This window comes from Pyricularia pennisetigena, chromosome 2 (genome assembly GCF_004337985.1).
Source record: "Pyricularia pennisetigena strain Br36 chromosome 2, whole genome shotgun sequence".
Taxonomy (NCBI): domain Eukaryota; kingdom Fungi; phylum Ascomycota; class Sordariomycetes; order Magnaporthales; family Pyriculariaceae; genus Pyricularia; species Pyricularia pennisetigena.
Window position 1 is genome coordinate 5,854,315 of NC_043741.1, and position 24,106 is coordinate 5,878,420.

The 24,106-nt window shown below is 48.4% G+C and overlaps 7 protein-coding genes across 7 annotated transcripts; 4 read left to right on the forward strand and 3 right to left on the reverse strand.

The window, feature by feature from the left end:
- Positions 1-328: 328 nt before the first annotated feature.
- Positions 329-2,819, reverse strand: PpBr36_01631 (uncharacterized protein; the record flags this gene model as incomplete). Its single annotated transcript, XM_029888816.1, has 2 exons — positions 329-2,565; positions 2,642-2,819. 2 exons carry the CDS (start codon positions 2,817-2,819, stop codon positions 329-331), a joined length of 2,415 nt encoding a protein of 804 aa, XP_029751865.1.
- A 5,698-nt stretch (positions 2,820-8,517) lies between these two features.
- PpBr36_01632 (uncharacterized protein) lies at positions 8,518-9,396 on the forward strand (the record flags this gene model as incomplete). Its single annotated transcript, XM_029888817.1, has 1 exon — positions 8,518-9,396. One exon carries the CDS (start codon positions 8,518-8,520, stop codon positions 9,394-9,396), a length of 879 nt encoding a protein of 292 aa, XP_029751862.1.
- Positions 8,551-10,606, reverse strand: PpBr36_01633 (uncharacterized protein; the record flags this gene model as incomplete). The annotated part of the gene is made up of 5 exons (XM_029888818.1): positions 8,551-9,099; positions 9,189-9,384; positions 9,786-9,862; positions 9,963-10,171; positions 10,486-10,606. 5 exons carry the CDS (start codon positions 10,604-10,606, stop codon positions 8,551-8,553), a joined length of 1,152 nt encoding a protein of 383 aa, XP_029751863.1.
- Positions 10,607-12,004: 1,398 nt separating this feature from the next.
- PpBr36_01634 (uncharacterized protein) lies at positions 12,005-13,952 on the reverse strand (the record flags this gene model as incomplete). Its single annotated transcript, XM_029888819.1, has 2 exons — positions 12,005-13,336; positions 13,413-13,952. The coding sequence occupies 2 exons, from the start codon at positions 13,950-13,952 to the stop codon at positions 12,005-12,007; spliced, it is 1,872 nt and encodes a 623-aa protein (XP_029751867.1).
- Positions 13,953-15,359: 1,407 nt separating this feature from the next.
- Positions 15,360-15,935, forward strand: PpBr36_01635 (uncharacterized protein; the record flags this gene model as incomplete). Its single annotated transcript, XM_029888820.1, has 2 exons — positions 15,360-15,524; positions 15,615-15,935. 2 exons carry the CDS (start codon positions 15,360-15,362, stop codon positions 15,933-15,935), a joined length of 486 nt encoding a protein of 161 aa, XP_029751868.1.
- A 622-nt stretch (positions 15,936-16,557) lies between these two features.
- PpBr36_01636 (uncharacterized protein) lies at positions 16,558-19,196 on the forward strand (the record flags this gene model as incomplete). Its single annotated transcript, XM_029888821.1, has 2 exons — positions 16,558-16,999; positions 17,074-19,196. The coding sequence occupies 2 exons, from the start codon at positions 16,558-16,560 to the stop codon at positions 19,194-19,196; spliced, it is 2,565 nt and encodes an 854-aa protein (XP_029751866.1).
- A 3,270-nt stretch (positions 19,197-22,466) lies between these two features.
- PpBr36_01638 (uncharacterized protein) lies at positions 22,467-23,882 on the forward strand (the record flags this gene model as incomplete). The annotated part of the gene is made up of 1 exon (XM_029888822.1): positions 22,467-23,882. One exon carries the CDS (start codon positions 22,467-22,469, stop codon positions 23,880-23,882), a length of 1,416 nt encoding a protein of 471 aa, XP_029751860.1.
- Between the last annotated feature and the right edge of the window lie 224 nt (positions 23,883-24,106).

A 24,106-nucleotide genomic window follows, 5' to 3' on the forward strand; every position in this document is an offset into this window, starting at 1 on the left:
GTCCGACGAACATGCAGTTTGTCCTGTTCTCGTCCAATCCCTATCCAACTCATCCGGCTTTTGGAAACATGCCACGACATACGTCTTGGGCCAAACACTTCGTGTCGTGCTTTGGTCAGGGCTGCAGCCAAACAGGAGAGAGAGGAACGGCTTTGAAACCCAACGGGCAAGCAAAGCTGGACCAACAGTGCTTGTACGAATTATAAAAGTTGGTAATTTCTTTTGCGTCGAGGTCATCGTAAACATACACAGTCCCGTCATTTCCCTGCCTGGTTCATGATAAACCCGGACCGGGAAAATCCTGGTCCTGTTGCGCCAACCGGCTTCGTCAGGCCTCTACCACACGGTAAGTGCTGAGTCGCACACCGGCGCCGCAGAGCTGTGCCCTGTTGCCGGGACACGGAAAGCTGCACTCGGTCTCTATCGCCTCGACCGAACCCTCGCCAAAGCCATCTCCGCAGTAGCACTCTCGACCGTATTCGACTCCAAAGTAGGTAAAGCCGGTGCATGCCGAAGCGCAAGTCTCGATTGTCATGGCGTCGTCAAAGTACGCATTTCCCGTCAGAGCCCGGCCCTCGGTCGCTTCGGTCCGGCACTCCTGGAAGCTCCAGACACCACCATTCGCCGCGGTGACTGTGGGCTGGTGTGAGGGAGTGACCGTGGCTGTGGGAGTTGGGGGTATGGTAACAGTTGCTGTTGGTATGCCGGGATTTCTGTACAGCTCAATTCTGTCACCAGCGCCACAGTATTGCAAGTGGTTGCCCGAGCACGGCATGTTGCAGTCTGCCAGGGCCGCAGGACCGCTCGATGGGTGTAGGGAATTCCCGCAATAGCATTCTCTCCCGTATTCTGTGCCAAAGTATGCAAATCCGGTGCAGTTACCCATGCAGGTCTCCAACGTCATCCCATCATAGGCAAAGGTGGCCCCTGTCAAGGCGCGGACGCCCACACCCTCAGTCCAGCAAGAGACTAGCTCGTAATCACCCAAATTCTGGATGTGCTCGGGAACCCCAGTTGGTGTTGGTGTTATCGTTGGGGGAGTAGTGGTGGCACTTGTGACAATAGGAGGGCTCGTAGAGCTCGGTATAGCTGTGGTGACAGTGACGTCGGCACATGCCTGGCTGCCTCCAAATGGCTGGCATGTCCCAGCCAAGTCGGCGGCCAGGTTAAAGGAGTCTCTGACCGCCGTCTCACCAGCGCCGCTGACAATGTCTAACCTTGCTGCGAAACTTCTCCCGCCTGGGATTGAATATGTTGCCGAGTAGAACGTGTAGGCGCCTACGCAGTCTCCCTTGGCCATTGGAATTGACTGTTGGTTCAGGGCTGGAACTGGGCTGTTGGTTTGTGCCGTCTGATATGTGACTCCCAGGTTCACTGGCAAGGCTGTACGGTCATTACGGACAACGGCCGATACCGTGAGAGCACCAGATCCTTGTAGGAGACAGCTCTGGGGCTTTTGCAACAAGACAGCATCAGATAAGGGGTAATGAGCGCCATTGTTGTCGAAAAGGGTTGACGTCCCGTCGGCCCTGTTTATAGTAACGGTGAAGGACGAGATACCTGAACTGGCGCTTAAGGAAGCGAATATCGGAAAGAAAGCCCAAGTGTCCTCAAGACCTGCACCCGTTCCTTGTACCGTAGAAGTGACAGCGCAAGACCCACAATCGTTCCCTCCGTGGCGGTCCTTGTAACTGACAACCACGTTACGGATCGTGCCCAGCGGGATCGTCGTTGTCCTTATGCGTATATGGCCAGTCCATTGCAGCGTAGACCCTTGTGACCCCAGTGTGAGCTGCATGTCGACGGGCTTAACGGTGTATGGGGCAATGGGCTCGTCTGAGAGAGTGACACCTGATGGCACAGCGTCTATCATCCGCTGGAGAATACTTTTGCACGTTGATTGATATACGGCGGCATCTCTCAGTGCATTGACGGTTGCGTTTCCATCCGCTGCAAAGATTCTACCGTCTGAATTCTTCCTCAGCTGGACCGAAGGCCCGACAACGAGAGGGTTCTGTGTCGTGCCATCCAGATACTCGGTTACAACCCTGTTATCGAAGCTGGCCTGTGTCGAGTCCATGCCCACAACCCCATTGGGGCCATCGGATCCGGGTGCAATAAGATCAGGGAAATCAGCGGAATGGACTGCCCCCAGCGTGTGTCCACAAGCTACCAGCTGTATCATTTCGGCCTGGTTGAAACCCATACGGTCGAACTGGTTCTGAAATGTAGCTGTTGGGTTCTGGACCTGCGGCACACCGATCGAGCCAGCTGCTGTGGCATCGACTCTGCCTACCCTTACAGGTATGCCAGGGCCTCCACATGAGCGAACTGAGGCATGCGCACCCATGGCTATCAGATCCGACAGCGAACTTCGGCTGGACACAAAGCCACCCAGGAAGCTGAGTGTCGTCCGCAGGCCAGGGCCAGTGTTTTCACCACTGTTGAGCTCGTACTGCAGCGAGCCATCCAAGCCACCAGTGCCAAAGTACCTGTTGTGCGTACTCATGTCGTGGAAGGCTGTCCTTAGCCATTCTGCTGCGTTTTTTCTACCCGGCCCGGAAGCTACAGTATCAATTAATCTGTCAGCATTATGATATTCTTATTCTTAGATTGTGGTGCTGTAGTCAGTCTGTCTTACCTTCATTAGCGCACTGCCTGATATTATCAGTAAACAGCCGTGCTTTGAAGCCACTATTCTGAAACATAATTTCTTCCAACTCATCGATTTGCGGATTTGGCCATGTTGGGTCTGCTGCTATGGTTGTAGCCAAGACGGCGGCAACAAGCGCTCCGGATTGAAGCAATTTTGACAGCATTTTGGACTTTGGAAGAGATTATTGTAGTCTCAGGTGACAAGGAGCATTAATATTATGGGGTGAGTGAGCAAAGACACTGGACTCGAACAATTAACAGGATCACCAAGCAGCTTTGAAGTGGCAGGCCAGCGGTCGCAGTCGAGTCCAGCTGGTTGTCTGTGGTGGACAACAAAAAGAGAACAAGACTTCTCTCACCACCCACATCGTTGTCAGGAGGGTGCTGCATTACCAGTATAAAGGCTATCCTTGTGTTGCCCTTCTTCGATTACCATTTTTTTCTTCAGGCCGGCATGGGTTTCCGAAAAGAACGATCGGCCCAATGCCGGCAAGGGCTGCAAGTGAGGTGCGCTGGCTGAAAGACCCTGGACTATCTATTCCTTGGGTGTTCGTATTCCGGCAAGATGGCGGGGGGAGCATCACCAATGGGGTCCATCAGCATCTCAGATTGGTCTGTCCATGTGCATGCAGCCGCAGGTCAGATGCATCCATATTGCACGAGCGAAAAAAAAAAAAAAAAACGCATGGTAACCTGCCAGATTTTGCATATCGGAATACAGTTAAACGTTCAAGCTGAAGGGAAAATGGCGGGGCTTGCGAATTGCGGTCAAACGTTTGCCAATACAAAGATGGATGTCCAGCTGAGGACCAAAAATGTTCAGCAGAGCCGTGCGATAGTGAGGCTAAAAAAAGACCGCCAAGCTACAATATTGCAGTATAGCTGTGCGAGATGATTACCAGTTAAGGTAAGCGGGAAAGCATGCTTTTGTTATAGTAAAATTTCTGATTTGTTCTGGTTGAAAAGTTTTGAAGTTGGCAAGTTGGGTTGCCATCGTTGTTGTCTGGTCAGTAGTAGTCGGGGTTAGGGTCCACCAATTCTGGTTGTATTGCAAATCCCTAGGCAGTTGGTTGTTTTCCTTCCTTCCTCTCTCTCTCTCTCTCTTTTTTTTTTTTTTTTTTTTTTTTTTTTTTTAATCGACTACAGTGGGTGACCCAGAAGTGGACATGCCCCTGAAGTGGACACCCTCCCGAAGAACTGCCATGAAAACAACGAACATGCAATTGATCGTTTTTCCGCAGTAAATCGCAATAAAACCTATATCTATTAATTCGCAAAAAGCTCCTTTACATTATAATCCAAAAATGAAACCGTAAATCCCTGGTCCTAATCCTAATTTCGGTGTTATTACCGGATTTTAACCTCCATGGCCGCCCTTTTCTAATCTAGGCCGTAAACCGTTTCCTATATACCGGCCTACTTATAAAAAAAATCTTAAATTTCGCGGCGCACGCGTTTTTTAAATGCAGGTTTAAAAATTTTAATTTTTTCGTTTAACCGCTTATTTTCGTAGTCTCAGGGCTCATCCCTGAAGCCCAAAGCTCCACAATTGATCCACTCCGTTCGCTTCGCTCCACTTCGTGGCTCAATTGCGGCTTTGCAATGTACCTGTGGGTCCATCCAAAGAACGCTCTGGTTCAGGTCTGAGGACAACTTGTCGATTTTCGCCGTTCATGGCGGTATTTTTGGCCTTTTTTTAACCGAAACTCCTTTATTATTCCACAACCATACATAATATTGAAAAAATAAAATATCGTTGAAGATAGCGTTTAATACCGCTATTAGCGCCGATTCGATTGATTTTTTTATCTATTATAATGGCGGAATTGGATACCACCTGCCCTTAATCCGTTTATGGCGGTACTGTTTTTTCGATTTTTTTTCGATTTTCGATTTTTTTTAATATTATTTTTAATTTTTGACCAAATTTTATACATTTTGCACGTGGAGGGTCGTATATATGTATATATCGTTATACTAAATTTTGGTGTATATATTAAATTATATAAGCAGTTAAATAGGCGGATAGGCAAAGTATATACTTTTTTGTATATAATTTACAATCGAAACTCGTTTATATTTTTACCAATTTTAACGATAATAAAACCAAAACTTCAGAGATTCGATTACGTATATAAACAAACGTCCAAGTCCAATCGTACTTATAATATCGGTTTTGAAAACTGTTTAATAAAAACAAATGGTAAATATGTATTTTATAAATCTTTTTGCTTTATTTAATTAATTTTATATTATTTTTGTTTTGCAGCAGAATTTTGTGGTTTTTGCACGTGGGGGGTGGCATATATATAGTTAATATAATATCACATTTTCGTACGTATACCTAATTATATAAGCCTTTAAATATGCGGATAGGTAAGGTATATCCAGTTTTATATATATTTTACCATCGAAATGCTTTTACATTTTTACCAATTTTAGCATTAATAAAACCAAAATTTGAGAAAATGGACTATATATATAAATAAACGTTAACGTAGAACCCGATTTGCAATACCGGCCCTTCTTATGTTTTTATATAAGAAAATGCTAAATTTGTATTTTTTTTGTATTTTTTGCTTTATTTAATTAAATAAAATTTATAAAAAAAAAACTTATATAAAATTTATTAGCAAATTGATTAAAAAATATATTAAGTGAAAATATTTTCATTTTACCAATATTTGCGTAAATTATTTAATTTTTTAACAAATTGTTAATTTATATAAGAATATTAATAAAACTTTTGTTTCAATCGATAATTGCATGCACTTTGTAGTATTAGGTTTACTAAGGTATAAAAGCTGTAAATTAAATTAAAATAATTATTGCATACCATTATTTAAAACAAAAATTAAATATAATAAAAAATTACAGATTTTATTTAATATTTTAATATCTTTCCAAATACAGTAGCTATAAAAACGCGGCCGGCATGCAAATATTCAGCAAACTCCAATAAATTTAACGCAAATTACTATATATTTTTATAATTTTTATTTTTTTTTTTATACGAATATTTAATTGCATACTATGGGTATACTATTTTCTTTTACCATTATAATGCGAATATATTGCATTCACCCGCTACAAACGGCGGAATACCACAAATTATCCTTATATTAATAAAATAATCATAAACGATATCGTAATATTAAATATATTATTAAAAATACCGTTATAAACGGCGAAATGCGACAAATTATCGTTGGTGGTACCGCCATAAACGGCGAAATGCGACAAGATGTCCTCAGACTAGAACGAGCGCGATTTTTTCGGCTAATGTAATTGGTCGAAAAGCCATGTGGCTGAAAGGTACATGGAGCGATCGGTCCCCACTGCGAAGCAGGGGGGTCTAGTCTGAGCACTGAGACTATTATTTTCGGAGGTAAAATTCGCGATTTAAACAACCTAATAATCCATAATTTTGGATACTTTTTGTACAAAATTAGCCAAATTTTTTCTACATTCGCCTAACCGGTTTATTATTTGCATAACCTGCTTTTTAATATTTTGGGAGGTTTTTGGAATCCCGAAAATAACGTTAACTATATTTTAATCCGAATTACGGTTAAAAATCGTTATTTGGGTAACCTTTAAGTTAGGATTTACCATTCGATCCGGAGTTAATGTTTAAAAGGGTATTACCGGCCAAATCCCGGTTTTACGGAAACCGGAAATTACGTTGCGAACCGATAAACCGGCTGCAAAAACGTTTTAATAAGCGGTAAAAAACCGTTTTCGTTATTTAAGCGTAATAATATTTAACGACGTAAAAAATTTTATATATTACCGGTAATAGGTTTTAACAGGGTTAAAAACAAAAACATTTAACGGTTAAATAAAATATAAATTGTAAATAAATAAATATTCGAGGAAAATTTTATTTTTAAACGCTTTAAATATAAATTCAGCTAATTAATGCGTTAAAATTTAATCCAATACCAATAACCGCCATTTTATATTAATATTTGGTTTCGTTTCAGGTAAAAAAACCTGTTTTAACTATTTAAAAACGATTTCAAAATTAAATTAACCCGTGGAAATCGAATCGTACGCCCAATTTTTAATATTAGGTAAAAACTATTACGTTTATAAAATATTACCCGTTTGGATTACGGTTAGGGTAAGTTTTTTTCCTTTTACAATTACCGTTTTAATAATCGACGCCCAAATAATATTTAACGTATATATAATTTTAACCTAATTCCGGCGTTTCACAAAAAATAAACCGTATATTTTTCCGGCCGTTATATCGCCTTATTGGAAACCGTATTCGTTTATATTTACGATATATTTGGGTTTAATTTCGAATTCGGTAATTATTCGTTAGTATTAATTATAAAACGCCCGGATCGAATCGGCCGTAATTTTTTTAACTCGCGCACCTTCCAAAAAAATCCCGGATTTGGTTTTAATATTTTTATTACGGCGTAAAAAACCGGTTAACTAACGTTTACCGAAAACGTTTACGCGTTTTTTCGGCGGTATTAAAAAAAAAGCGAAATTTTTAATTATTTGGTGCGTGGGCGTCCTTCCAGCGAATTTTTCGATTTCGATTTAACGGTTAACGAACCTTTCCTATTTGTTAAAAAATAACTGATACGGTTTATAGGTTTGTTTTCGATCGAAAACGCCGTTAAAGCGACGCATAAAGGTGGTTTTTGGCACGGCCCACTGCGCGGCCGCTTTATTTTTCGAAGTGCCTGATTTTACGGTTTTAACCGCCTGGGTAAGCCTAAACTCCAAATCTCTCGGCATCACGGCTTTTTTCGGCTTTAAAAACGCGTTATTTGCGGTGCGTTGTCGCGTTGAAGTAGGTGGGTTGTGTTGAGGATGCTAGAAATTGCTAACAAAACAGGTGTCCACTTCAGGTGCATGTCCACTTGTGGGTCACCCACTGTAGTGACTTCCCGCGCCCAGATTCGGTCGCCCCCAAAAAAGACCGCCAACTCAATCTTTGGGTTACTTCGAGTGGCTTTCTTCTTCTAGTGAATTATACGAGACCAGACCGAGATGCCCGCGCACACAGGCCTCATAGACCTTGCGGTTAGAATGATCCTTTTTCATTGCACTCGTACTTCATCTCGACACAAACATAGACACATATAGGATTCACAAGCCAGATCCTATGGCTATACTGATCCCGGATCTTTGTAGAGCCGCGGCGCACTGTTTCTGATTCATTAAAGACCTGCTGTACCTCTGATGCCACGAGCTGCCTTTACTTCCAATCATTCCCTCGAGTATGCGGGTACAAAGGGAAGCGTGCGCTATAAAATCTTGTAAAGTGTTGCACAGAGCGATCATCAGAGATCCCCTTCCGGTCCAACTTTACCAAGGACACGCCGTTTGCGACCTGCAAATTCTCAACTTGAAGGCCATCTCATACGTCTTGTCCTGCCTCACATGCTCGCATGTTCATGTATGGCTATCGGGATACATACTTGCTTCATAGTTGGAGCAGCAAAGCAAACCTGTATCTGCACAATCTCAGTGTCACGGTCCATCCGGTGCAGGCGAGAAAGTCTCACCTATCCACCATTCCTCCGGCTCGGCACTATCATGCCCCTGTCACCCGGTATACCAAAACAGGTGCAACAGTCTCGCTTGTTCGTCCTTGGTGGTATGGCCGGCTCCGTCTCGTGCGCCATGGTCGTACGCACGAACTCTTGATGAACACTGAAGAAGCGGATAGGGCCCTAATGTCGAGAAAGAGAGAAAGACTCGGGCTCAATGCGCCCTCTAAGAGAGCTTCAACTGTCTTTCAAGCGCCAGGGGATGAATACCTGGTGGTAATCTAGCTCGGCTATGCTATAAACCCAAAACTCAACCCTCATCTACCGGTTGCAACACCACAAAATGATGCATATATCCTCGTCAACTTGGCCGGCGTCAGCAACGCTTGCCAGCCTCCTGCTCCAGTCCATCCCTCTCGTCACCGCACAGGTCAGCAACCCCCAAGCTTCTCCTCCACACCTGCCGGAGCGGACATACCTCGACACCGTGTGCAGGCCGCCGATCCTCCACACGGGGGACGTGGTCGCGCCCTGCATCTCCATCGAAACGACCGAGGCGCTCTGCTACCCAAACGGCACGACGCCCTTGCACCTGGACGCCCACGCGCAGTGCCTCTGCCGGGGCTCCTTCTTCGCCGAGTGGACCGCCTGCCGCGCCTGCCTGTCCCTGCACGGCCTGCTCGACGACGCCGACCACTCCTTCTACCGGGCCGTCGCCGCGTCCGCCTCGTCGGTGCTGTGCGGCTTCCTGACCGCGCCGGCCGCCGCGCCTGCGCCCACCACCATCTTCAAGGCCATCTTCAGCTCCATCGCGGCCACGCTGCCCGGTCGTCCCGCCAGCGGTCGAGCCGAGAGCCCCGCCGCCACAGCGGGGGCCGGCCAGCTGGGCTCCAACGACAAGGCCCCCTACCAGACCGAGGTGGGTCTCTATTACACGGCGAGCGGGCCGCAGGGACCCGGTCCCATCACGGGGCTCGCTATGGCTGCCACGGCGACTGGTTTGCAGTTGGATACCGGCACGCCGACTCTCCCTGGCGCTCCTGGACCGGAGACATCGTCGCAGTCTCCGACGGTGGGCTCTGCTGGCTCGAACGGCACGGAAGCAGTGGCCAGCTCAACATGGACACCGTCTTCTTCCGCCGCTGTTGCCAATCTTTCAAAAGAGCTTGGTTGGATGGTTGCTATTACTCTGATGATGGCATTAGCAGGTCTAATCGTGTAAAAGATCCGACAAGTGCTTAAGACTTTACCGCAGAAGAATGTGCACAGAAATATGACAGCATCCAGTGGACCACACCCCCTTTTTGTCCAAGCCTTTTCAGTATGCCCTTTCTAGTATGCCCTTTCTGTGAACACTCTGATCATTGGTATTTAAGGTCGGCTGCAAATCGCCCCAATGTTATGTAGTCTGTGGTTCATGAGTTTGGGAAATAGTTTTCAAGTTTAGGCACCTGGTCACTCTTTTAAGACTTGATGACATTTTCAATTTCACTACATAGCTTTTGCCCAGAAAAACTATCACTTTTCTGTCCTGTTACTCGAGCCCTCCTTGCAGGATATACTTGCTACCTGACCGGAAGAGTATGGGCGAATACAATCAAACCACTTTACTCAGGCATGTGAGTAAACGGCTTGGCGAGATGCTCCTGGCAGAAGGGCAGCTTGCCAACAGTCCAGATCTCGGTGTCCTGCGAAAATTTTGTGGTCAGTTATATGATTTCACATCATTTCTAGTGGCCATCACTGCAACGCCAGCAAGAACCAGAAAGAAAAATCGGCCGGACTCACAGGCTTGAGAGTCTTCTTGATCTCGGCATCCAGAGTGCCGCCCTTGATGGCAATGACCTCGGGCGCGGCGTCCGGGTCGTGGGCAATAGGCGAGCCGCACTCGCCGCAGAAGATGCGGTGCACGGCCTTGCCCGAGGAGCCCTTGCCGGCCCACGACTTGGTCGGGCCGTTGATGGTGAGCTTGTCCTTGGGGACGACGACGACGAGGGCTGGGTGGGGTTGGTCTAAGGTTAGTCTTTATCACACAAGCAATTGCAAGCTCCAAGCCTTCTTGCAGAAAAGATAACATTGAAGCTGCAGCTCTTGCCAATGGTGTCCCCAAGCCAAGTTGCTCCTCACTAGCCATAGCTTCCGATCCCGGACCCAAAGCCCCTGTTCCAAGTCCTTCAGGGGTCCGCCATGCAGGGCGGGGTTTGGAGGGGTCAAGCAACGTCATAGTTACAAGCTTCCCTTATTACCCCCCAATTCACCCTAAAACACCTAAAAGGAAACAGAAGATGCCGTCAAAAAGGAAGAGGCTTACAGTAGGTAGAGCCACTCTGGCGCTGGCAATCGTCGCAGTGGTCGTATCCGGTGATTAGGGGTTCGTCAACATCCGCCTTGTAGGTGACGGCCTTGCAGAGGCAGTGTCCGCTGAGAACCATGTTGGGCAAGGGTTCGCTTGTTAGAACGGGGATTCTATCTTCTTCGGGGTCGTTTTCGCGCACCCGGATGGACAGTTAGCTGCTGGAAAACGACCTGGATTGGGAAATCTGTTGACCTTGATTTTTTTTTTTAGAATTGTCAGGGGTGTGCTAGGTCTAGTAGTAGTGTACCTTTTCAGTGTGGAGCTTGTGGCTTTTAATTGTTTTGATACACTTCCAGAGGTATCTGCAAAATATCTTGTGTGACGGTTGGTGAAGTTCAAGAATCAGGGCTTGGGGGAGGCTACTTGGGCCGGTTTTATACCTCTTATTCTGCTAGATACTACTTCACTGGCAGGAGCAAGAGCCAACTATGAGATGGGAAAATCTGCCTGGTGCCACCTAGACTACTGCTAGTCTAGCCGATAAAGAACCGGGTACCAAGTGCGAACACCAGAAGCATTCAAGTGTTTTACTTGATCGAGCATGGAAACTCACACCAGGTGTGAGGAAACCAGAGTCCACCCAATGGAATAGACCGGTGGTGGCTTTCTGCAGGGGTAGCTAACCTTTTCAGTGGTACGCACTTCCTAATTTTGACCGCAAAGGGTAGCAAAGCAGCAACACCTCAACAATGCTGGTTCTCATGCATGTGCTTACGTGAATGTTACATATCCGCTCCCCCATTTTACGAGCTTTGGATGACGCTGCCCCTCTTCAACGTTATGGAGCTCAGATATGGAGACCCCAGCTCTGGGACTCAGTGCAAAGACGATGAACCAAATGCTGCGCTTGTCCTCGGAAGCACTCGAGACCCCAAGACATGATCGCTAGTTGTTATTGACGCGCCTGGCGAGAGGAGGTAAAGCTTGAACAAAGCTGTCTACACTCCATACCCTCCAGCCAAGACTGGTTGGTGCATTTAAACAGCTGTGTTAATCCCGTGGATTTGACCAGTTGTAAGTTTGCGGTATTTGTCAACAAGCCCCGCACCAACTTGCTAGGTTACAACGTGTTGTGATTCCTCAGTCCTCCCGTAGGTGGTTGTAATGCTGAAAAGAAACTCAAATCGGTAGGGTATTATTTGGAATTGCAGGTCTGCTATGGTTGTATCTGAGGGGTCCGATAGCATGCATACCCCACGGGGACACACTTTCCGGATGCCAACCAGGGTACGGCTAAGGGCTTGCTATATGCACTTCCTTGGACCATCTCTCTCATAAGCTCGATTTCAAGGTTTGTTAGAGACCAGGATGCGTAGCTGATTGGTATTATTGAGTTTCTCGGATTGAGTGAACCGAGACAATGGTAGCATCACTTATGGCCTGATTTGATTTCACGTCGTTACCTCGTAATGCAGGTTTCGAAGGTCAAATCAAGTCTGCAGTAGACAAAATCTTTCCCTGTAGTTCATAAGCTCTATATTACTCTGGACAGCATCTTATCCACGGAAAAAGCCAAAACACCTGCGAATACTGCTCGGAGTGTAAACAGTAGGCTGTCATAAAGCGGCATAATGCCAAAAGCCATCCTATCCGCGAGAAAGAGTCTCAGGACAGTGCTTCTATATGATTCCTTTGTTATCGCATCCTCCGAGGATAGCACATACGCATCCATGGGTGAAATGCGAAAGCCTCTCAGGTCGCCGCTTTTCGTCTGCCCGTTGTTGGTATCCGTGGTCTGGCTGGAGGTCAAAGGCCGCTCAATGCGCTCTGGCCGTCGTCGAAGGATTTGTATTACCCTGAAGGAGACAAAGTCCATCAAACTTGAAGCTTGCAGGGTTGGTGATGGCGTCTTGAGAGCCAGCTTTGGCAACAGCTCCGGTTTCGAAACCCATATAGTCTCGCTGTCTCTGAGCTCGCAGAAGAATGCTTCCAGGTCATGTGCATAGCCGACAAATCTGGAGTAAAACGCTGGAGTGAGGACTTTGATAGTGATTTCTCCATCTCCCCAATGTCCCTGTCGCCGCGCTACATCAGAGACCATAAGATCTCCTGCACCGTCCTCGGTACCACTTGCATAGTATCTGACTGCCAAAGCAGAGTCTGCCTTGGCCACGACGTGGAATTTCAGATAGAACCTGAAGACGGCCTCCAGCCTTCTCTCTGTCTCATCCGCCATTCGTCCCATGCTGTCCTTGAGCGGCTCGGGGCGATACCAGACATGCAGCTTTCTCTGGAAGAAAAGACGACCTGCCTCCTTGACGATCCTCGGAAAGGTGACGAAGCCTACCCACCACCAACGTGCCAGGAAATCAAGTCGCTGCCAGGCTCCTAGACTGACCGGGTCTATGGTATTTCCCTCCGAGAATATTCTGGCCACGAGCTTCCCATGACCCTTTGACGACTTTAGCACAATGCTGACGTCGATCGTTCCAGGACCTTGCATGTTTGGTCCGAGAAAGTCCTTCGCACTGACGGAATAGGATCCTTTGCGTGAGTTGAACGGCGAAACATGAAAGTCTTTGGGCCATGTCTGGGTGAACCTGGTGGGCTCTTGAGTCGAGGCTTCTGCTGTAGCATCTGGTTTTGCAGCTCCATTTGCATCTATATCCGAGATGGCTTTGGGTTCCGAAGGGAGAAGAAAGTACATTCGCCTTTCGCCAAAAGTGTTGTTGACCTCCAGGATCATAGCTGCGAACACCTTGTTGGAGTCGTACAGATACCAAAATGAGACGGGATTGAAATGATATCCAAGAAATTTGGCGGCGGTGACCAGATATGCAAAAGGATAAAGCTCTGGTTCGACTCCCTAAATGAAGTATGATTTATCAGGTCAAAATTCCTCACAGGCCAATAAAATGTCACGTCCAAGTACGAGTATTTACCTGGGACTGCAAATATTCATCGAGCTTGCCTCTCAGTCCAAGGTAGCCTCTTCCCCTTGCAAGGTAATCTGCAGCGTCAACATCATACCAACCTCTCCGTGACGGAGTATCAGCAGACACCAAGCTACCTGCAGTTCCCGTCCAGCCAACAGGAATCCCCACCAGGAGATATGAGTAGGAAAAAGAGTGCTTCTCGGGGAACAACCGAGAGTGCGTCGTCCTCGACGGGACTAAAAGTGGTTTTCCAGGCCATTCGCACGGAGCAGGAATTATCGTAGGCGGCGGCCGCAGCAGCCAAGTCCAAAACCGAAGTTGAAGGAGCCCAAAGCCTGCGCCGACGAGGGCACTCAGCCAGGTGCTGATGGTTGGGTTCGGCACGCCCAGGAGTCCAAAGACGGCATTTTGGTTCTTCCACAGAATCCACCCTGCGAAGACACTGACATTGGTGGGCGATGGCCGAACGACGTCGTAGCACAGCCAAGCCAGAGCGGCAGTGTTGGGGCTGATTGCCGAGTTAAGTAAGCTTGCGAGCCAGGCCATGGCGCTCGACTTCCCTCAAAAGTCAAGGGCCAGTCGCCTACTTACTCCCAAGAGATAAGAGTCTAAGTCATTTATCCAATCATTCAAGCGATTTTTGGCTACAAGATCCGGAAGAATATGCTCAGGGCGGTATGGTTGCAAATGTCACAAGCATGGGGAACCTAACGCTGCACCCTAGGCTAGGGTGTTTAGTGCGCATCGTAGCACGTTGTACTGTAGCACGTTACCGTAGTAAAGTCCATGCTCGTCATCCCATGGTGGTTCCAGGGTAAGGGTTAGAATCATGATCCAATGTGATTTTGTCAGCATTCGGAGTTTGCGCTTTTTAACGACTGCCTAGCAAGCCTGGCTGCCTGCCTGTCTGCTATTGGGTGGGGACTAGGTGGCACAGATCATGGAAAGAAGTGACGACAAACCCCGCGACCGGGCCGCAAAACACAGCCCACTCAGCCAACCATCCTCAGCCCTTCTAAAACCCTGGCTGGTGAATCTTTTAATAGCAGGACAAGGAGGGAAGCCTGGCTACACGACGTTTCGTGATCTTTAAAATCACAATCGGGTGTGACCATCCATTTCAAAGCATGCATTCAAAACAAGCAAATTAGTGCGCAGCTTGAATGAATCATTGTGGTACAGACCGGTGGTTGATTGACCTCCTTGATAACTCCGATCTCGACCCGATTTGCGGGCGGGCCAATGGGCGGCCACTACAACGGACCAGGAAAAAAAAAAAAAAATCAAGGTCGCGTCCGTCCGATTGTTTGTTTGACATAGCATCTGTAAGGCCTTCCAATCGACATCATGATGGCTGCTTGTGCGCCACCGACACTGCAGGGACGGACTTGTGCTGCGCCTAGACTACCAGGTAAGACGCTATGTTGTCAGTAGGAAGCCATGGGGGCCAGGGTTGTGCACCAGATTAGAATACCCGGTGGCGGTGAAATCCAACCATGACAGGCACGGCGTGCGTAAGGTACGGTACCTAGTAGTAGAAGGCAGTCCAGCCGTAAGCTCAGATGTTTTATTAAGCCACAAGGTCCCTTCCCCGTTGACTCAGGAATCCCCACTGTTTCTGTTCCATATCCTTCCGACCTTCAATACCGCCACCTGGTATTTAGTAAGGGCAGGCATTCATCATCTAGCGTCATAATCCATCCACTGGGTCATCGTTACAATTCTTGCCAACCTTCGAACACGTCAAGTCTCAACAAGAACCTCGTCTTTCTGTCGGTCTACGTATCAACATCTACACAATCGACACTTGTCCAACAACATTTGGTCTTGATTTAATTCAATAGACCTATCCTCCCGTCAAAAAGTTTACACTTGACACGGTAGACCAAACATCCAACGAAGAAGTCTCCCATATTCTCTTTTTTCCAACGAAACGAACCCCACATCATCACCATGGCCGACGACTGGGATACCGTCACCAAGATCGGAAGCAGGGTCGGCGGCGGTGGTGGCGGCGGCCCTCGCTTGACCACCATCAAGAACAAGAGCCAGCTAAATGCTGCTCAACGCGCAGGTGGTATTGTTGGAACGGAAAAGAAATACGGCACTGCCAACTCGGTATGTGCTACTTGACAAAACTTTTTTTTTCGGGGGGATCAAAGATCCATGTGACACTGATACTGACGTGATATCTTTGATGGACTACAGAGCAGAACAGAGGCCGGCGCTGGACAGTTCCTGACCAAGGTTGACCGATCTGACGACATTGTCAAGCCCAAGACTGGTGACAAGGAGTTGGGCATGTACATCATGCAGAACCGTGAAGCGAAAAAGTTGGGGAACCGGGCTGAATTCGGAAAGAAGGTCGGCATAAACGAGAAGGATCTTGCGAGGATTGAGAGAGGCGAGGTCCCGATCACACAAGATCAGGTCAACCGGATCGAGAGGGGGTTGGAGATGTTCATCAGGGGTGCCAAGAAGGGCGAGCCGAAGGTTAAGACCTTCAAGAGGGCTGCTGATAAGAAATAAGGATAGAGTCTATAGCAATTGCATCTGATATCTAGTTACATGGACGCGAGGCTTGCTATGGTTGTCTCGGCTTGGACCCTGATTAAATCGTGCCGTGACAGTCGGCGCAAATAATTTTGAGGTCAGATTCAACTTGCTGCTGATTTCGTGCGTGCTTTTTCGTGAAATCTTTGGCATCGTGATGAACCGTTACTGATATGCGGCGCATGCCATATGAGAGTTCAAGGTCGTCACTTGCGGGTGGTCTGCCAACCCATACATTACTCTGGATAACACTCTCCCAGGGTGACAACCACTTCCAAAGAAAGTGGCCCCCTGGTCAATGTTTGTCCAGGTTCGCTTCCACTTCCCCGCCCAACATGCCCAGTCTTTACTGCAGCAAATGGGGACCCTCCAGCCAATCGAAAATGTGAACGGCATACAAGCAGGTCTGTTGCCCGAGTTGTTCGAGATGTTGGGCGCTTCGAGATGGAATTAAAAGGATTTTGTGCCTTCCAGCCCATCATGGTTATTCTCGACGACTGTAGGATGTACTCACTCGGATTGCCCGGCCGAAAAACCGCGTTCGCTTCAACCCTGACTACTGGCTTTTACCTGGGACGATCTGATCCAGCTATGAATTATGTTCTGTTCTTTTTGCGAGGGCCTATCCATCGAGCGCCTCGTCGAGCTGACAGCGGTTGAGTACAACGGAGGCAGATTCCCAACCCATGCTTTCTATCAGCATCACGCCACGATCGAAGACCTGGTCGACTCGGCCGACAGTGGATGCGAATTCTGCCAGTTCATAGTTGCCTGCGCAGAGGCGGCGCCATGTTCGAGAAGCCAGGACGAGGATCTCTCTTTCTTGGCGTTCTGCCAAGTGTGCGAGATGCGCAGCACGGATGTTAAGATAGCTATACATGCTCACCATACAGTAAACGAATACGAAACCATTGGGGAGGTCAAGCTACTTGACACGGTTCAAATATGGTTTGGACCGAACCCTCCATATGGCTATGAGGAAATGGAAGGTTATTCCCATCTAGAATGGCCACTGAATCTAAACATCACTGTCCCACGAGGTAAGACTCTTGTTGGATACTCATGACGTCGATGCTTAACTGGATCCAAACCAGCTAACGAAAGTTTCTCCAAGAGCGGCCGCTGATAGTAGGCAATCATCGCATCGGGAGAAACCAGCTTGATCCTGACCTCGGCTCGGACGCAAATTTCGACGTGGCTCGGTCTTGGTTTGCTGCCTGCTGTAACGAACACAGTGGGTGTCCGCCTAGGACTATAAACAAGTTGCCGACGCGGTTAGTCGATGTCGGAGAGGCACCTGACTGGAATGTGCGCCTTACGGAAAGCCAAGGAGGCCAGGGTGAATACGTCGCCCTGAGCCATTGCTGGGGAGTAAGCCCCATGAAACTGACCCTCCGCCGGGACAATCTGAAAACATTTTTGAAGGCTTTACCGATGTCGGACCTCCCTGCAAACTTTCGGGATGCCATAACAATAACGAGGAAGCTTGGTATGAGATATCTCTGGATCGATTCACTCTGTATCATCCAGGGGGATGAAAGAGACTGGGGGATTGAGTCTGCCAAAATGACGGAGCTCTATCTCAACGCTTCCTTCACCATCTGTGCGGCAGCGTCTAACGGAAGTGATTGCGGTATTCTCCATCAGCCTCGACCAACCCAAAAATGGGTTCCAGAAAACTTCCAGGTTAGGTCCCAAGGGCGCATGCGTGTGTATTCGGATTCCAACTCGAACGCAGAAACAGTTCCGCTTAGCCTCTATAAGCCACAAATCGGTTGGGAGGAAGAAAGCTATGATTCGGAAGCAGATGAGACGATGGCCGATATTGAAATTGTGGGCGCTTTGAGTAACCGAGCTTGGACATTGCAAGAAAAGATTCTTTCCCCGCGACGATTGGTATATGGCAAGCGACAGATTTATTGGATCTGTTTGGAGGGATGCCACAGCTCAGACGGCTTGCCAGAATGCTTGCCAACCGTTACGGATTTCGAATACCCGTCCGTAATGAGGCATTTTCATAGTCCAGGCCTGCAAGATCCGGCGGCACTATCGCCCACAGAGATCCGGCAAATTCAGAGCGACTATTACAATATAGTCTACAACATGTATACGGCCAGAAAGTTAACGAAGCCCTTTGACAAGCTGCCGGCTTTCGCCGGTCTTGCGAAGAGGTTCCAACCTATTTTTGGCGGTCCTTACTTGGCAGGGGTTTGGTTGCACGACATACATCGAGGAATCACGTGGTACAACTGCGATGGGCCCTGGCCTCACGCTCCGGCGCAGCCATACAGGGCCCCCTCGTGGTCGTGGGCTTCTGTAGACAATGGGATATCGAGACTACTCGGTTGTAACAACTCTGACAGGGTGTGCCACTGTGTCAAGTACTCAAGATTTGAACTGCTGGACTATACCGTGGAATACTGCGACAAGAGTAATCCATATGGCCAAATAAAGAGCGCGAGTCTCTCGGTTCGGGGACGCATTAGGACACTGCGTCGTTTCCGGCCATCACATCGTCAGATGGATTACAATGATGACTCTGGAATCGTCAGTGTTATGAGCTGGTTTGATGATAACAATATCATGCCATTGGAGTTTCAAACGGCGGATGTTGATGGACAAAAATTCCTCCTTTGGCCATTGGAGGAAGAATTACCCACTGAGGAGGTCGGCCGGGGCTGTTACCCGTCTGTCCCCGAGAAAGACTTTATCATCCTGGTAGTTGAAGTCACCCACGGCTGCTTCCCGAGATATCACACGGAAATTTTATTCGACAACGAATCAGTAAAACCAGTCTCCCAGAGGGGCGGAGAAGAAAAAGAGGCTGCTGTAATAAAGTCAGCATCAACAGAAGAAAATTTGGGGCAAATTAGCCGTGTTTCGACCTGTGAAGCAGTATTCAGCGGTTTGGGATCCCTTAGATCGGAATCTTCGAGTGTAGAAAGTTGGGTAGACGGAGATACGGACTCGCAAAATGACTGCTTCTGGACAGACGGGGAAGATGAGCTCGCGGATAGTGGCCTTGACTTCCTGGATGATAGCGATGAGGATGTGACAAGGACTCAGACTGACGGTGGAGGAGAACAAGGGGAGGATGAAGCCAGGATTGAGTGTCTGATTTTGGAACGGGACCTGGAGCGACAAGATGTTGCGTACATAAAGGTTGGAATGGTGTCAATATTTGAGCCTATGAGGTTCCTTGAGGATTGGGAGGTTACGACTTTGACGTTAATTTAGAACCAGATTATCAATCAATATTACCTGACGGCATGCCGGACAGCTCTTCATGTGCGACGGGTTTTGGTTCGGAAGATAAATATCCATGGTGTCTATGTTACATAAGCCAGTCATCAGTAAGGTACCCCAGATTTTCCAAGTTGCAAGTTGCGGGGGAAATTAGATGGCAGAGCGCTGTGTTTGTTGGGGCCCCACCTCCCTACCGCTGACGTGGTACTGTGCCATCCGACTCTCCAGACTTTTGGCAAGTTTGCCAAGACGTTCATTCATGCCTGTATTTCGTTCGTGTCTTGTACTTGATCTGAAAGGGAAAGAAATATCACGGTCGATTGGGCTCGGCGAATTTCTTCTCTTTTCGTACTATCTTTCTTCTCCGTGGCAATTTTACTCAGCGCTCATGGACCTGAACCTTTATCAAAGCGAGATTTTCGGGCATCTTTCGGGCAGCTTTCAGAGACTGAAAAGATCCATTGCACAGTCCACTGGCTGGGTCTCGTCTCGCTTTATGAGGGTCAACCAATCTTCCAGTCTCCGGGGAAGACGGCATGGAACTCGGACAACCCCTGAAGCGAAACTGCCCAGGAACCTACATCGTACCTTTTTTATTTTGTTTTTTTTCCAGAACAGCCCTCGGCACCCTTGCTCGCTCGTCTGGGACTGTGAAAAATTTTCCCCTTGCACATTAGTTGTGGTCCCCCCCGCAAAGTCCGGTGTCGCCGGTAGTGCGTGCTGAGTTTTAGGCTGGGTCAATCTCTGACACTAGCCTAGCAGGCTGTCGATGATGTCTAATGTGCATAGTTCAGTCCAAACTGGGACCGCGGATTGTGATCCGGTTCAGTGTGCTTTGATTTTCTCTTGTGTTTAGCCCAGGTTTGGTTGCGAGTTTGTGTGCGTGTGTCAGTGTTTGTGCTCAACCCGTCGACCGCACGGTTTCACACCGCATGTTGCCATCCATTCCATCCATTTCTGGCTTGCTTTTTTTGTTGCGCTGCGTTTTGCCTGCAAGTTCATTTGGTGTGTACACGCCCTTTGTCTGTCTGGCCAGTCATCGAATGGCATGCCATCTTGCCTCATTTATTGCGGTGAGCACGCATCTGGCCTACTCCTTGCTCCTTTCAGTGGCGGTCCAGCCAGATGGGAGGCTTGCTGCCCGCAAATGATACAGGGTACCTCCCTTTTTTTTTTTGTTTTTTGTTCTTTGATGTGGAACTGCCTGCCCGCTGTATCACTGCAGGGATCATGGAAATTTCCTTCCATTTCATTCATCTCCATGTTTCCATACCGGGTTCAGACTAGACTAGGTAAGGTAGGGAGATACAGCAGATAAGCCAGCAAAAGTTAAGGCGAGGCAAAGTACCCGCCTTCCCGAAGTAACCTATACCGTAGCTATACCGTAGCTAAGGTACCTTACTGTAGCCATCCAACAAACAATCCCCCCGTTCATCTGTGCAACCAAACGAGCATGGGGATGGGGAAGGCACGCCCCGTTCCATCACTCATTACCTCCACTGAGCCGACAGCACAGCACGGACGATGGCCGCAGGCATATATGGAAGGTCTGACCCAGCCCTGACCATCTCAGCCCTTACGCCCAATCCTTCCATAAGCTCAACATCTTACCAGCTCGCACACAAAAACAAACAATCTCACGGCCTTCGTCTTACCTAGTAAATTTCAGACCAGACATATTGCTTCACTATTCAAATTCACTCACTTGTCTCTCAAAAAATTCGCACAACGTTGAGCATCACTGCTGCCACCGAACCAAACCAAGAACCACACCTCTACCAGCCTAGGCTTGTGCAGTCACTTATCAAGTCAGTTTGACCTCGCTCCAACCAGTTGCGCCCAACACATATTATTGTACGTACATCTTATGTATCGTCACATGCCAGATAAACGGGCACCTCTCACGGCATATTGTTGTTCATGTGATACTGACCATATCAGCAGCTACCTACAACATGTCTGGTCAACTAGCCATGCCGGCGCCCATCTCGCCCGGCCGAAGCAGCCTGCAGATTATCACCCCCAGCGATTTGTACGCCAGCTTGACCGAAAACATCTCAGCAAAGCCGCCATCATTCCTCGCTGTGAGGGAGCACGACTTTGTTGTTCCGGCACCTCCCCCACCAAGCCCCATCAGCTTCCGAGTGCACCCAGATCAACGACCTAAGCCTCCGCGCTCATGATAATGTCGCCTTCGGACTGACAAACACAAAGCTCAACTACACAAAACAAGAAAAAAAAAAAAGACTTAATCGGCGAGCAACGAAGTCGACTTTGCAAGGGATTTTACCATGTGAGGGAGGCAAGGTTACGCCAAGGGATGTAAAAAAAGGAAACACAGGACTAGATCGGTTCCCCAAAAAGACTCCGGGAGCGTTGCGTTTTTTTCTCTTTCTATTTTAATCGATTTTCCTTTGTCGTTTCTTTTCTGTCCCATTCAGGGCCCCAAGAGGTGCATCCTTCATGCGCATTGTGACGAGGATATCGTATTTAGACTCTGGCATCGCATTCCTGGTGGTGGAATGTGGGTCGTAATAGACAAGTCGGAATGGCAAAGAAAAGTTCTATTATGATAGGTTGCGTGTTATGTTGATTAGGCAGTCCAGTCCCTAACCGACATAGTACGATCGGAACAATCCCATCGGTGCTACTCCATACAGTCAGTAATTAGCAGAGTGTTTGACTCAGGCGACCCGAGTTTACCCAGCAACAGAGGAATCCAGCCCCATCACTTCGTCATACTGGCCCAAACCCTTGTTAGAGAAACATTTCCAAACTCTCGGTTGCTTTTTCGGTGGAAATGAGAGAAGGGCAAGGCAGGGCCCCAGTGGGGTGTCTCGGGGGTCGCACAGGGGGTGATTGTGAACTTGAACCAGACTCAATTGATGATTGAACGCCGAAAGCGCGGGTTGACGTGAAAAAAAGGTCCACTCGTGGCGTGTGCACGGCCGACCGTTGTGGTCGCCGCGCCAACACGAACGCCGAAAAACGCGGTCTTGTTTCCCCACAACGCGTGTTGACGCGTCTAGCAGAAACCACTTTAACTCACATCCACTTGCTGCTCTTTGCCTTGGTCCTTCCTTGAACTCTACGACATGAACTTTTGTATCTGGACTTTCCTCGTCCATTATTTGCAAATTGGAGCAGTTTCGAACCAAAAAAAAAAAAGTGCAAACACAATCAGGATCGACTTGCTTCCGGTTCATTGTACCCTTCTATACTGCCTTCTATACTTATACTGCTGATAGCCCCGACTTTAAGATGCCGGGAGTAATTAAAAGGCAGACGCGATCCTCAAAGGTCGTTCCTGCAACATCGAAGCGCGGAGCCTCGATCATCAACAGCTTCGCTCGTGTTAGCAAACCTCAGACTCCCGGCAAGATCATTGGCGACAAGGCGCTTTCTACTCCACCTGCAAAGACCGAGACTATAAGGATAGATATTGTTGTGTCGTCCAAAAAGCGCAAGGCAGTTGCCGTGGACGAGAATGCTCCTCCAGTCAAGGAGGTTCTACCAAGCACAACCACCGCAGCGGCACCTCGCTCAACAAAGCGTGCCTGCAGACGCCAGCTTGACAGCATCCAGAACAACCAGCAAACGTCTCCAACAGCCCGGGCAGTGGCCACTCAAGAAGATGCCGACCTGTGTGGAGCACAGCCACTTCTCGAGCGCCTACAACTTCAAGCAACACCTTCCAAGGAGACCACATCACCCTCAGATGCACTACCCAGGCCCTTGACGGATATTATCAACTTGCATACATCCTTTACCAAGGCTCTCGCCGTTCATCACGTGCACAACGGATCAAATGTTCCCATCGACACTCGTACACTATGCCCAAGCATCACGCTGTCATGGGGCAAGCGCAATGTTGTCGTTGACGACCTGCGGCGGTGTATCGGCATCCTCAATGCACGCCCCTCGACCGGCATCAAGTCGCCGTTTTACCTGTCCGACTATGGCCGAGGAAAGGTCTGCATCGAGCTCCGACCCGAGGCCCCAGCCATCTTAAACGAGGCTCAACTCAACCGCGATTTTGAGAGCAATCTCAAGAGCCTCTGGACCAAGAAGAAGGAGTCGGAATCCGCGACCGACGTCAAGCGGTTTTTGGCAGGTCTTCCTCTGGCACCCATCACTGTCTGCGAGTCGTTGGTCCGCGGCTCGGCCGCACTTGCCAAAGGCCAAAGAACACTCGAAGAGTTCAAGCATGGCATCGTCATCAAGAAGAAGCAGGAGGCTGAGCGCAAGGCCCAGGTGGCCGCGCCGGCCAACGTCGAGGTGGCCAAGATGAGCTTGATCGACCGCATCCGCTACAAGGAGATGCTCAGCTCTCAACAAAACAACAGCCCCAGGCCCGAGGATCTGCAGCGCCGAGCAGCCCTCCAACGAGCCGTCGACATTGCGGATGTTATTTCCATGCTCAGCACCGCCACGGCTCTCGGGCAGAAGCGTCTGGCTTTCACCATGCCGGCACTGCTGACAAAGCTCAAGGACTCTCTACGTGTGCCAATCTCTCGCGAGGAGGGTGCGAGCTGCATCAAGATGTTGGCCTCTGAGATTGCACCACAGTGGATCAAGGTTGTTACTATTGGCGGGAGGGAAAATGTTGTTGTATTGCCCGACTTTGCATTGAGCAAGGCAGCCATCCAAGGTCGGGTTGACTCTTTATTGAAGTAAAACCAAAATCATGTCGGGGACTCTGACGGAGGATTTCTTTTGTTCTTAACGCATCAGCATATCATTGTTTGGTGTTTGGGTAACAGGCCAGCAAGCGCTGCGAAAGGCCATGAATAAAAAACAGTTAATTGTAATATTTTTGATCATGTCCCCAACAAGTCGACGGTCTAGGTGTACAAGCTCAGTGAAGGTACTTTGCGTGACTGAAAAGCTTTCGGCTACGT